The sequence below is a fragment of the Cygnus atratus genome, chromosome 6 (assembly GCF_013377495.2).
Source record: "Cygnus atratus isolate AKBS03 ecotype Queensland, Australia chromosome 6, CAtr_DNAZoo_HiC_assembly, whole genome shotgun sequence".
Classification (NCBI taxonomy): Eukaryota; Metazoa; Chordata; class Aves; order Anseriformes; family Anatidae; genus Cygnus; species Cygnus atratus.
The window spans coordinates 23,900,778-23,914,177 of record NC_066367.1 but is presented as its reverse complement, the minus strand read 5'-3'; the positions used below and the strand labels follow the sequence as shown (position 1 = coordinate 23,914,177).

Below are 13,400 nucleotides of genomic sequence, written 5' to 3'. Positions count from 1 at the left end.
TTACGCTAAGTTTCATCCGAAAGGAAGCTGTTTAGGACACCACTACTGAAAACAACCTCATAGTAAGTCACTGCCATATGAGGAAGCCCCTGCATACAGTAACGTTATCCGAAGAGATGCAATGCACGTTTTTGAAGAAAAACCAAGTAGCTGATTTTTCACGTTACATTTAAAAACAGAAAAACACATACACTAGCTGTCAGTATGACAGTACTACCCTGCAATGGAAAGCAGCCAGTGGGACTAGCTAGGAATTTAATTAGGAATAGCTCATTAAGTGGTACTATGCAGACAAAAACAAAACCCAGGAGAGCAGAGAGTATTTGGGCTATCATACATCTTAAACTCATAAAAACGTTATGGAGCATGACCAAACACACCCTCATTAGCTGTTACGGCATACAAGGGAAGCGCAGTTTAGACTTATTCACCATCACAATTAGGCTGAGAACTGTGAGATTGTAGTCATAGAAGTGCATGAACTTGTCTTTAATGTTCTGAAAATTGTCCCTAGTCACAGCTAATTGATTTCCATTTTGCCTAGCAAATCCAAACTTCACCGTTGCTTTTCAATCACAGCCTGCCGAGCTCAGGGAAGAGCTGCTGCCCTGTCCCGCTGAGGGCCTGCCCCAACCAGGGGTGCGCTTAACAGAAGGGAACAAAATGAGAGAAGTGGCTTCAGACTGAAACGAATACAGCAGGACCGTGTGCATGGCCTCAGAAGTTCATTCACTGGACAACAGTGGAAAGTTTAAAGTGTCTTTAATTAAAATTATTACACAGCTTTGAGTGGGAATGATGAGACAACTGATCCGTCTGTCTGTAGGAAACACCACCTGCAGCACTGCCAGAGCGGTACCGCCATGTCACCTCAGCACCTGACTAACTTCTCCTTCACCCGCGTCTCTCTCCACAGGGAGGAGCCCTCCGGCCAGTCCCACAGCTAAACAGGACACAGCAGCTCCTCCAGGAATACTAGCCTCCTCTTCACCAACTCCCTGTGGCCTGGGTAGTGCCATGACTGATGGCTTGGCTGAAGAAAATGGACAACAGCCCCTCAGAGAAGCCCGAGGAAGTGCCCGAAGAGAGCCAGTGCCCATCTTCAAGGTGACAGCAAGTACACGCATGTAACGCAGCCTTAACTTTGACCCCACATCTCAGGCATGAACTGTAACTCAATGCAAAGCTGATTTTGTCAGACTAGGCAATATTGGTCACATTGTTTTCTACCTTGACTGTGTCCCTCAACAGAACTGTGAAAGCCATCGAGACTATATTGAGGTTTCACCCCACTAAAGGCTGAGCTAACTTTTAGCAGCCATGCGTGCCACAGATTAACCTGCCCAAAGGGTATGAGAAACTCGGCCGGTATTTAAAACATTTCCTTGACAGTGTAAGAGCCTGGAAGCAAACAAACAAACAAGTAGAAGAGCAAGAACGTAGCCCTCATAGGCATCAATCACACTCTCCCAGCACAAATTCACACACCATGGGCCTCAGAGTTTTCAACACTTGAAGAAAGGTTTATTTTTAAATAAGTAACATTTTTATACTCTAAAAAAAAAAAAAAGTTTAAATTCAGACTGCAAATCATAATACACAAAAGATAGATTTTGTTACTATCTTGTAACTGTCCACCCCTCTTACAGGAACAGAGCTAACCTCCTAATCTTCTTTTGTGTAAACACGAGTACTTTCCTGGGAATACAGCTAAACATGCTCAACATTAATAACAAACAACAAGGCCACAGAATTGTAACCAGAGCATTCCCCTCAATAATTTTAAGGTAAGTGCCTCCAGAGCAAGAGTTAAAATTAAATGTTGTAACGTCAGCTAAAGCAGTGTCATAAGGCAGCTAAGACCCTGCTTAAAAAAAAAAAAAAAAAAGTAATATTACGCAAGAATGGAATAAACAGGGCTCTTCAGGGAGCTACAGAAAGCTTCTGAGATGGCAGATTTTGAGAGCAAGTGGTTTGGGTGCTGGCTCTGCTCAGATAACCACAGCACCAGCAGTGGTAAAATGAGTAACATCCTTAGAGCCCTTGCCAGCATTTATTCCTATGAAACAATAGTGAAACTTGTTTTAAAGTTGTCTGCAGAACTTCAGAAGCCCCTATCATACCCCACTTTGGGGTTTCTGACTTTTAGAAAATAGGTTTCAGAAGTGACCATAACCACTAAGCAACTTCGCACAACACTCACAGCAAGGCCTGGCTGCACTGGGATCTTTCTCCCTTTTAGCAAAACCTGCTGCTAGCTACACGCATACATGTGTACCTACGGGTAGTATATCTTTTAATAGCCAACTTGCTGCTGCTGCTACTCAAAATGCTCACAGCAGTTTCAGATTGTCAAAGGAACAGGAACAGTTCAGCCACAATGAGTCCACAACTTACATAGAAGTTTGTGTCCTTGTTTGAAAAGATGACAAAAAATGAGTGCAAGTGTTGCACCAGTTTATGTTAAGCATTTAAAAAAAAATTGACAGTTGCTTTACTACTTTAAGTAATTACTCCTTGCAAATCATAATCCAAGAAAAAGCTATGCAGGAACTTGTGGTACAGCACCTGAACCTCAGCCCAGCACATCTACCCCTCAATAAATGTGTTGTTTTTTTTTTCCTGAAGGCTGAGCACTATTGAACTTTGCTGCCCACCTATCTCACTTTTTCAGCCCACTCGACAATATTTATAAACTAAAATTGTCCCTGTAAGCAAGCGATTAAAGTTTATGAGAAATTACAAAATGGTTCGTATTCTTCTCAGAGGACAACCCCACCCCATCTCCAGTGATGTCTTCCACAAGCCATATTTTTAGATACCCAAGCACCACTCAAAGATGAGAGGAATAAAACATTCACCAAGGATTACCGTTAGTTTATTTATCCTTTCTCCTCTTACTTGTCCTTTTCTGCTATGCCCCTTAAGCTGCAGCAGCTGCCGGTGCCTTGCAGGCTGGTTTCCTCCTCGGGGGAGGAAGGAGAGCGGGTGATGGCAGGGCCAAATTCCTCCTGTATCCTGTTTACATGCAGCACCCAAGTCTTGAACACAGATGCTGAGGCACAGCAGCCCCACGATGACGTCTTGCAGGAGCTCCAGCCAAGCCACCTTGCACCTGATGGGCACAGAGCCAACATCTTCTCCAAGAGGAAGGCTCTGCGCAGACACCTCCCCACCTCTTCTTCTCACCCCTCACAAGCAGGGTGCTGCCAATAGCAGCACGAAAATTCACCTATCCACCAGGACAGGGCTCGCAGCACACTTCAAGACTGTCCCTCAGCCAATTTTAATTTTGATGGGGCCCGGGCAGCACCATGGGGGACACTCAAAGCGGCCAGGCCTCTGCAGGCCCTGCAGCTGCTTGAGGAGCACAGCAGCAGCCAAAGGCTTCCCCGCGGATTTCCGTAAGCTTCAAGCAGCTGCTGGCTGCACGTGAATCTGAAGAAAGCACAGTCATAACAATGCAAACCAATGAACGGCTCTGACTACACAGTTCGAAACAACAGCAGGAACCTTTTTTTACTGAACTTGGTCTGTAATACCTAGCTTATTCCTCATATACCACTGCAAAGTGCTTGTCTACAATGTATTAATTCCCCTTTTCGTTAAAAGGAGGCGGGGAGGAGGAAGAGAAGATAAAGGGGAGAAAAAGTTATGTCAGTGTGGAAACTTTGCACATTATCTTCTGTGACTGCAAAGATCACTGGGTCCCGAGAAGCTGCCAGCATGCTCAGCACACCCCAACTCCACGGCTCTCCGGGGCAAAAGCAGGTTTGCCGGCACACCCAGCAAGGCAAGGCAGGAACCTTCATCCAGCTTGCAGCAACACATTAGCTCCGCTTTTCCGAATGATTTTGGAAGAAATAAAAAGCTAACCTGGCCATGCAACTCACCAACAATATCATGCAGTCAACTGTGGAGTAGCCACAAGAGCTGCTGTTTGTCAGCTCATCTGTTTCTACTGCGTTCGACTGCGAGTTTAGAAACCAACAAACAAGTGCAAAGACGAAAGGTCCAACAACATGACAACAACACTGACAGTAAACCCTGTGAACTGAACGACTGGCTGCAAGCATGAAAACATGCTAGCAACACACATCTGTGTTAAATATAAGAACTTCTCCGCATATTCCTGTAAACCGTTAGGAGCGCACATGAACTGGAAGAGAAGCACAGATCTGCCATGAAGGACACAAAATGAGCCCAAGCCCTGCAAGCCCAAGTTACTGACAAGGCGGTTGCATTTACACCTAAATTTTCTACTGGCACTAAGTTCTCCAGGTGAACGTGACAAATCCAGCTTACAACATTTTCTGCTGTTGTTGTGTTGTTTTTTTAAGGCCATACTAATTAAACTTGCAGTTCTCTTTTCTGCGTTAAAGGCCACGGATCAATTATACACAAATGAAACAATACTGTAACGCTTTTGTAGGGTAGCAATGGGAAAAAGAAAAGGAGAGAGACCATTTAATGAATAAGAATCAAAATACTGCTCTCACTGGACTACTGTAAAGCTGGTAATATTTAACTACTTTATCATTTAAAGAGCTCTTTAGCTCTCCTCTGCCTGTAAAAAAAAAAACTGCAGTGAGTTTCAGCTAAGCAATTTCTCTTGCATGTATGTAAAGAGCTCAAGTCAGCATGAACTCTACCCACACACAATTTATTTGTGGGTTTGCATCAGCATAACACAATTGAAGCTGGACTTGAGAGTCAGCAGCCAGCCCTGCAGATTATTCTGCAAGGATAACCAGTACTCAAGCTATTGCTGAACAAGTAACTGTAGATTTAACTCACAGCAATATCTTAGAGGTGGAAGGTACAAAAACCAGGCAGCTCAAGAGGTATGAACTCTCCACCTTATGTCCCTGGAGCACAACTATTGCTTCCTGTAACTAACAGCATTTATGTTATCACCATATGCACACCATAATGCACAACTTCATGTATTATTGTTAGCAGAAACCAAAACTCTCCCTTCAAGTCTAGTTTCATAAAGCTCAAGCAGCAGACCAGTTAAAGCTGCTCTGCTCAGCAAATAGCAGCAACATAACATAACAACGCAACGTAAGCTGGGCAAACACACTGATGGATGAGCAGCTCTGAAGTTCTGCAATATCTGCTGTCTACAGCACTTCAGAAAGTGGCAGACCCTGGTAAGTACTAGTCACAGACACTGGTGTTAAAACCTCTGCATCAGGTAGTTACTCTAAGCACACTCCAGCACGTTTTAGCTCATCAACTGCTATGCATATTTCTCCCTCGGGCATTTTGGTCTGCTTCTAACCTAGGAGCTCTTAAACGTAGGTACGTACACTGACTAGCTATCCGGATGAAAAGTAGAGACATTTATTATTTTTGAACAATCTTTGAGACATTTCAGGTTAAACACAGGATAAAAATTACTATTTCCAAGCAAGCACAAATATATCCATCCTTGGATATGCTCAAAACTCAACTGGAGAAGGCCCTGAACGACCTGTTATAACTGTGAAGCTGGCCCTGCTCTGCGCATGAGGCTGGACTAGAGATATCCCAACCCAAACCATCCTATACCTTTTAGATATCCAGAAATTAACCCAAAATATTCCTACATTAAACTTGAGGCATGAGGTACTCAGCAGGTTTAAGCGCTAATTAAGAAAGCATTTGTGTTAGTTTAACCACTCATGGTTATCGCAATAAACAAAAATAGCAGGACTACTTTCTCGTTCAGTGCTTTAAATGGACAGTGACCCCCAGACAAGAAATTACTCAAAACCGTTCCTGTTCATCATACAGTGAACATCAGGCATTATTCATTTGATATTCATGCTCCAGCAAAAAGCTTTCCTATGATTTTCTTCTCCTGTGCTTGTTAGCGATGTTTATGAAGGAGTGATGCACCAAACAATAAAGAAAGAGGATACTGTCATCCCATTTTACTGACAGGGAACTGATGTACAGTGAATTTTCAGCCTTCCTAGCTTTGAGCTCGCTGTGGCCCAATTTTTTTTCCCTACCATATCTTTGCAGTTGATATTTTCAAATCACAGCTTCTGGTGATTTCAGCTGCAGCTGTGACCCTGCAACAGTTCTGCAAAATCAGAGCCAACTGTTCCAAACTAGGCCTCTGAGAAAGAGGAACATACAATTAGTGATTACAGAGGAAAAACAGCTTAAACAGCATGACTGTTAGCACAGAGGAGGTCAGAGCCAGGGTGAGAAACGAGCACATTAACACAGCATCCTGCAGCTCTATCCAGAAGACTTTTGGCTTTCTGTTGCAGACCACTCGTTCCTTGCACCTCCACTGCAAATGACGTCAACTTCGGCAAACAGAGCTCTGTTGGAAATTAATGTCAGTGCCTAAACACTAATCACATTTTAAAAGATTTTCAGACACAAAAACTTAGAAATTTACATGTGAAAGACAGAAAGGCACATCCAAGGCAAAAAGCCTTCCCCATGACACTGATGTTCCTGCTCCAAAGCAGAGAGGCATCTCAGGTTGTCAAACATGAGGCTGTCAGCTTAACACACAAAATAACAACACTTCTCCAACCCCATTTCAGCCTGTTGCATTTCTTCGTTAGACGTGCAGTACAGAAAACCTGAAACCATATAAGCTTTGCAAGCACCCTAAAATGAAAGTTGTCAGACAGCACTATCAGCAAGCAGTGATCCCCTACAATAAAAACTCATCAGCACCAGCTGATGATGGGCATGTGTGTCAAGGCAACATCCTTAAGTAAACAGGGGTCCATGCACAGGTGCTGTGATTTTCATGGTACTGTGAGTACAGCACAAGAACCAGCCTAGGACAACCTACCAGCAGCAGCAGGCACTTTCTGCTTGTACATTAAGTAGTGTGATTAGGTCACACGCAGTTTGTTTTTCATCTTCTCTCTAGGGAGAGAGTGTGTGTGGCAGAGGAGGATATTAATATTGTAGGCGATTTTAATTAACATGCTGCTACACAATTACATTAGAAAAGACAAGTTGAAAAAGTACCCTTCGCGCTTCCAGGATTGGCGCTTGTAATGGCCATTAGCTCCTGGAGAGATCTGTTCCAGGAAAAAGCACCAATTATTTGATGGTTAAAGGCTATTTAAAGTTTCTGCTTTTTCTGTTCAGCCTAATTTTTTTTAACTCTGAATGAATATCCCAGTATTAAGAAAAGTATCCCGCATGTCAGAACCAACTCCCACGTTTGTTGCTCCTGCCCCAGCAGCTTTTACAGCCTGCTCTGGGAAGCAGAAAAGGGATACGGCTCTTGAGAGCTGCTCACAGAGCAGCCACAGGGCTGGAGACACAAACTCAGAGCTCGCCACCCCAGTTCAGGTCCCTGCTGGAACACCAGCCATCACCACAGACTATTTAAGTTGCCCAAACCTGTTTTTCCCCAACTGTACCCACTTATTACACACTCACACACACACTTCTTTCAATTCACAATGAATCTGAGCTGTCATCTGCTCCACCTCTGTTCTTCCAGTCTGTGAGCGCCAACGGCTCACCTGCCTTTTGAGAAGTGCTTGGGGCTTCAGCAAGAACAAAAATAAATGTGATAAATAATTATCTTAACGTTTTAATAACAAAGAACGGATCGTGGGGTTGATATAAGCAGCTGAGCATTTTAAACATGGCCTTCTTGTGTGTTGTGAAGAGACAACTACGTTGAGCGCAGCGTTTCTCAGTCGGTGCTATGAACACGGTATACTCGTTAAGCAAGGACTCAAACGAGGATAAATAAATCCAGGCACGGGGGTTTTCAGCCACTTCCCACCACCACGGTAAATGAACGTGACAGCCATCCACGTCTGACTTCTGGCACCAGAACAGAGGGCAGCACGCACGACCACCGGCGCTGTGAGATCCCCAGCAGCCGGGGCCTTCCACCGCCAGATGGCTTGGGTGCCATCACAGGCCTTCAGAAACAAGCTGAGGTCACTGTGACGCAAGCATGACATCAGAGCCATCATCCAATGGGCAAACCCCCCACAGAAACGTAATAAGTAATAAATAGAAGCGGTGGGCTCTGCCATGATGTCACAGAGCTGGGCGGCAGTGGGAACGCCGCACGAGCTGAGGAGCCTGAGGTAACGCCATGTTAAGGCCTGGAGGGGGCTTGGGGACACCCAGTACCAAAACCCCACGTGTGACCCCAAATAATTAGCTCCAGACAGCACATGGAGAAACCCCAGGACATGGGAGACAGGGAATAAAAATGCTCGCACTCCTGGTACTTCCTTACTGGGAGCTGTCCCAGCGTGACATTTGCATAACGTTTCTTTTTTTATACTTTTCAAGTGATAGGGACTTAAATTCCAGCCTGTTCTCAGGAGTCCAAAGTTAATTAGGCCAGCTAATACACCGTATGGCAGCCTAAGCAAGAATTAGATGCTTACATTAATGCTATAATGAGAAACGCTGGTTCAGAGACAGGAGTGAAGGATCAGCAAGGGAGAGGTTCACTGTAGGATGCGTTGTTAAACATTACGTTGCCGTTACCCAGTTTATCTGCTTCTGCCAAGCTGGTTTCAGCTTTAAAGGGCGAAACACATGAAATTTATCCTCCAAGATTAAGCATTCTTGGAATGAGAACAGAAAAACACAGAAACTAGAAAAACTCTACATATTTTCCTCACAACTAAGACCGACATTAACTCCACCCTCAATAAAAAGGGCTCTTATCAACATCTGCTCAAGATGGTATCAGTTTCAAGACACTTCCCTTTGTTAGAGCTAATTAATTCACTTCACAAGACAGCATGAACAAAAATAATAGTAATTAAGCACTTCCACAGTCTAGCTCAGTCTCACACACTTTGCTTCCGCTTGTCCGAAGCGCAGCAGATTGTTAGTCACCCCAAGTTAACTGAGAACAAACTCACAAGTGCAACAACCACCTCATTTAAAACACTATTCCCATGGTATTATTTTATGGAGAAAGGTCCACAATCATCTTGAAATATAGAATTAAAATGTACCCATGTGTTTCAGCTGCCTGTTCTATTTGAGCAGATGAGCATGCAGTAGTGCAACAGAAGAAGACTGACGTAAGGTCAGTAACTCTATGTTTTTTGGTTGGTTGTTTTTGGGGGGAGCGCTTGTTGTTGGTTTGGGTTTTTTTTGTGTGTGCACGTTTATAAAGAGCAGTCAGTGTCAATTGCAAAACAAAGCCCTTAAAAGACAACTGTCACCCAGCGTTAAATTTCTTAGCTTTCTGAATTTGACTTTTAAAAGAGCAGCATTATGATGCTATAATGCTGCTCTTTTTGCCAAAGCCCTCTCTCTGCAGTTTGTTTGCATTGCTGTTTACTCACTCTCAGCCTCTTTTACTCAGGCCCAAAGGCCCATGGAGTAATATAACAAGAGAAACCATCTTAAGCTGATAACTAATAGCACGCAGAATGCATCCAGCATGAGGAACTCTCTTACCTGTCATTCTCACCCCTCGAGGGAAAAGTCTAGGAAACTGACTCTCTGCCTTAGAAACTACTTCCACTGAAATGTTCTTATACACTAATTCACAACCCTGCAGCATTTAGTAAACTTTCAAGAACAGATAAAGTTGACTTGCTTCCTTGAAAAACAGCAAAAGACATCTGACCTGTAACACTTCATAAATATCTGTGGCAACATCCATAGTGAACGGATGCCTAAGCCGTTTAAGAAATAAGGAACAAAGACAGTTACCAAAAAGACAACATGAGGAACTAAAAAGCAAACAGGTTTTGAAATATAACTTGTAATCTTAAAATCAGCTATCACTAGGAAATTAATGAGCACGTACATATATTTCTACCAGCAAGGGAAGAAGTGCTGTGAGCTCTTTTAATAGAAACTGAATTGATTTATGCATTTGAGAACAGAACCATGAAGAAAAATGTGAGAGGACAGCACATTAGCACATCTACAATGGGGAAAGACAATCTCATTTCTCTAGTCAACTGCAGTGCCTTGAACTTTTAGCTTCGTAGATAAACGAGAACCAATTATTGCAAGTCATTTCTCTCAAAATTATCTGAAATTCCCTCAAGGCAGGCTGAGAGGATTTGTTATATTTCCTTGGCAAGTACTCTGACCAGCTTTCTATTTAGCTCACAGATACAGATTCTGCTTGTGAAATTTTTATGTTATTTGAATGACTATGATTCACACATCATACGAGTACCTGCCAAAGCTGTCCCCTTTCTCTCACTGCTTTGAAGCTACTCTGTTCACTCAATCTAGAGCAATGCAAAAATTAATGAAGATGGACAAGATTAAAAGTGGAATTGCTGAATGCAAATGCGAAATGCCACTTCCTAAATTGATAACTGCTGAAAATAAAGAAGCAGTTTTAAAACAAAAAGTTATAATTTTAAATTACTTTACCAAGTAAACTTCAATAATTTGAAGCTATTCAGTAGTCTCATCTCACATTAACTGTTTTTCTAAATGGAAACAGGGATAAAGAGTTGAGCATGCAGCACAGCCTCTCAGACTCTTTCTTATCTACTTCACTGCAACTAAATGTTCACACTGTTACTGGTATCAGTCAAGAAAAGGCAGCTTAGCATTGGCTGCTCTCAGACACACTCTGAGACTTATCACACATCCATAAGTAAGCAAGATAATTTCCTGTCAGATGTCTAGAAGTGCAGTTTCTCCAGACTCCCATACTCAACTTCTGCTAGGTCAAAACATAAAAATAAAAAAGTACCTTCCTTCACTCTGAAGAAACTGAGCCGTACAACCTGCAGAAGACACCACTGTATGGGCTGCCCAAACTCATCACACACACAGGCTCTGAGTAGCGCACGTCTGCAAAGAGATTTATCTATACTTCTACATAACCTGAAGCATTCAGCTGCCTCTGGTGGTTTCTCCTCCACTGAAAAACATTAGGCCTAACCCTTTACTACAGCTCTTTAAAAACCTCCCTACTATTTCCCTACAAAAAATATAAAGTTAGACTTTCTGCTCCATTTTTTAATATTCTCTGGACGTGCACCGTACACCAAGGAAGCATGACTTTCCAACCCTTTGAGATTCAGTTGCCATTATTTCAGGTTCCAGCAGTGCTGAAGATTTCTGTCCCCTTCCCCCCCACACACCATCATAATTCCCCATTCATAGCAGTGGGGTATGAAGTACTGGTCCTATTTGTCTTACAACCATGCTCCAGCTGTTTTGGAAAAGACACTTCACCAAATACAGAGTTACACTTCTGCACCAGATACAGTCTGTGCTGACACAGTACTTCAGGACCTTACTTCTGCTACAGTGCATGACCATGCATTGCCCACATCCTGTGCCAGGAAAGTTAAAATGAGAGAACTTCCACCACCAGAAATCTGTTTCTAAACCCAGTATTTTAGGTACTGACCCATTTACTACTAGAGAGGCCTTCCTTTACTCAACAACATTCCATAATAAAAGTAATCCACTGAGCAAAAACTAAACTGTAGCATCCCGACAGGAAACCATCCTAGGGAGGCAGGGGGAAAAGGTGATGTTTTGTCCCTAATTAAATATAAAAAGTCAAACAGAGCTGTAAATAGATTTCCAACAGAGCGGAGATTAACAGCAAGGTACCTCAGCGTCCACCATAACACAATTAATATATTAAACTTGTCCCAAAGACCTACAAAATAAAAAGTTTCCACTACAGCATCAGAGCAATTTAAGCCACACACTGGTAGTCGCAAGGCTTAACATGGGCAATTCCTGCTGGCTGCAGTGAGCCCGGCAAGGCGCAAAGCAGGCAGGCTCAGCAGGTCAGCACAACCTCTGTCCTACAAGCCACAACACTGAGCAAGAGCAACAGAACAGCGGGGTGGGTAATCTTGAAAAGGGGACTTTCAAAAGGAAGTTACTTACGACCTGGATGCTCAGAGATGCCTGCGCCGCTCGCTCCCTGTTAAAATCATTAGGCATGAAGCACCCTTGCAAGCTGGGCCTAGGCGTTTGTTTCTCTAAGGCAAGTGGGTGACCCCCTTCCATCCCGTGCAGAAGCACAAGGCACCCCTTCTCCTGCCCCCAAGGAGCAGGATGCAGGACACAGCAGAGCGTCCACTGACTGCTCTGGAGGGTCTCCATTAGCAGGAGAAATGTGCAAACTTCACGCAACTGCATTGTTTTCAATGGCAACACAGCCCAACTCCAGTCAAGGATGAAAGTCCTAAAGCAGTCACAAGTCTCTCAAACCTTAGATGTCCTTGATCTGGATGGGAGCAGAGACTCCTTGAACCAGAAAACACATTAGGAAAAAAAAAAACACATGAAAACCCCCAAATCCCCTTAACACACAGGGGGATCGCTCGTTCAGAGGAAGCATTTTAATTTGAATCCATTTCTAATGAACCCTCTGTGGTCAGCTTTCCCCACGCTTCTCTCACCCTACCTGACTAACCAGGCTGGCGGTGAGCAGCCACCCCCAAAACATGCCAGGCGAAGCCGTGACACTGGGCGAGTTTCTGGCAGGAACTGAAACACACTGCTTCAATGAAAATACCGAGGTTACAGTCTCAAAGAAGGCAGGCCAAGCTAGAGCTTAGCACAAAGTTGTTGGTTTTTTGTTTTTTTTTTTTTGGAAATGCCGAAGAGAGGAAGGAACGTCTCCAACAACTTTGAATGGGTTTCCATAGTCTAATGGGGGTAAAAAGAAGGAGCAGCAGCAAGCAGGGCGCGTCCCCCAGCAGCACCCACACCGTGAGCATGTGGCTCTGCTCACCCCCGACCACATGAGAGCCGCCTCAAAGCGAAGGCGCACACCCCCACCGAAGCCACGAGGCGATCTAACAAATAATAATAATAATACAAATTAAAAACTATAACAAGAGTCGGCTTGCAGCTGGCTGCCGCCTCCCCGGACGCTGCCCGAGCTATCCCGGCGGAGGGCACCGCCAGCCCGGCACCAGCCCCGGGCTCCGCGGGCTCCGCAGGCAGCGGCGGCTCCCGCAGCCGCCTCCCGCCGCCCCGTCCCCGCCGTGCCCACCTGTAGTGCCAGCTCTTGGCGCCGCGGCCCCCGCCGCTCTTGCCGCTGCCGCCGCCGCCGCCGCTCTGCCCCGCCGCCACCGGCGGCTCCGCCTTGCCCTCGCCCTCCGGCCCCTTCATGGCGGCCGCGGGGTCGGCGCACTGCATGGCGCCGCGCCTCCCGCCCCTGCTCAAGCCGCGCCGGTGCCCGGCCGCGCCAGCCCCATGCGGGCTGAGATGGCGGCGGCAGCCCGCGACCCCCGCGCACCGCTCGGCCCGGCTCCCCGCACGGCCGGGGAAGGCCGGACGGCTCCGCACCGCCCCGTTCCGCCCCGCACCGCCCCGCTCCGCCCGGCCGCCCCTTCCGCCTCAGCGCCGCCGCCATCTTTGGTGCGGGCAGCGCCCGGCGGAGGCGGCAGTCGCCATCTCCCCGCTCCGTCATGGGCAGCGTGGGG

General features: G+C 45.3%; 1 protein-coding gene across 7 annotated transcripts in view; it reads right to left on the bottom strand.

Moving 5' to 3' along the window:
- OSBPL11 (oxysterol binding protein like 11) overlaps window positions 1-13,164 on the bottom strand; it is a 47,093-nt gene extending 33,929 nt beyond the window's left edge. For 6 of the 7 annotated variants that reach the window (XR_004782318.2, XR_004782308.2, XR_004782310.2 and 3 more), the window contains exon 1: window positions 12,968-13,164. Coding sequence is in view for 2 of the 7 variants with exons in the window: in XM_035571336.2 (XP_035427229.2) it covers window positions 12,968-13,113 (146 nt within the window). In the remaining 5 variants the exon portion in view is untranslated. Of the gene's footprint in view, window positions 1-2,901; window positions 3,525-12,967 lie in introns of those variants that run through there. The other variant, XM_050711641.1, reaches the window with a different exon arrangement.
- Window positions 13,165-13,400: the final 236 nt, after the last annotated feature.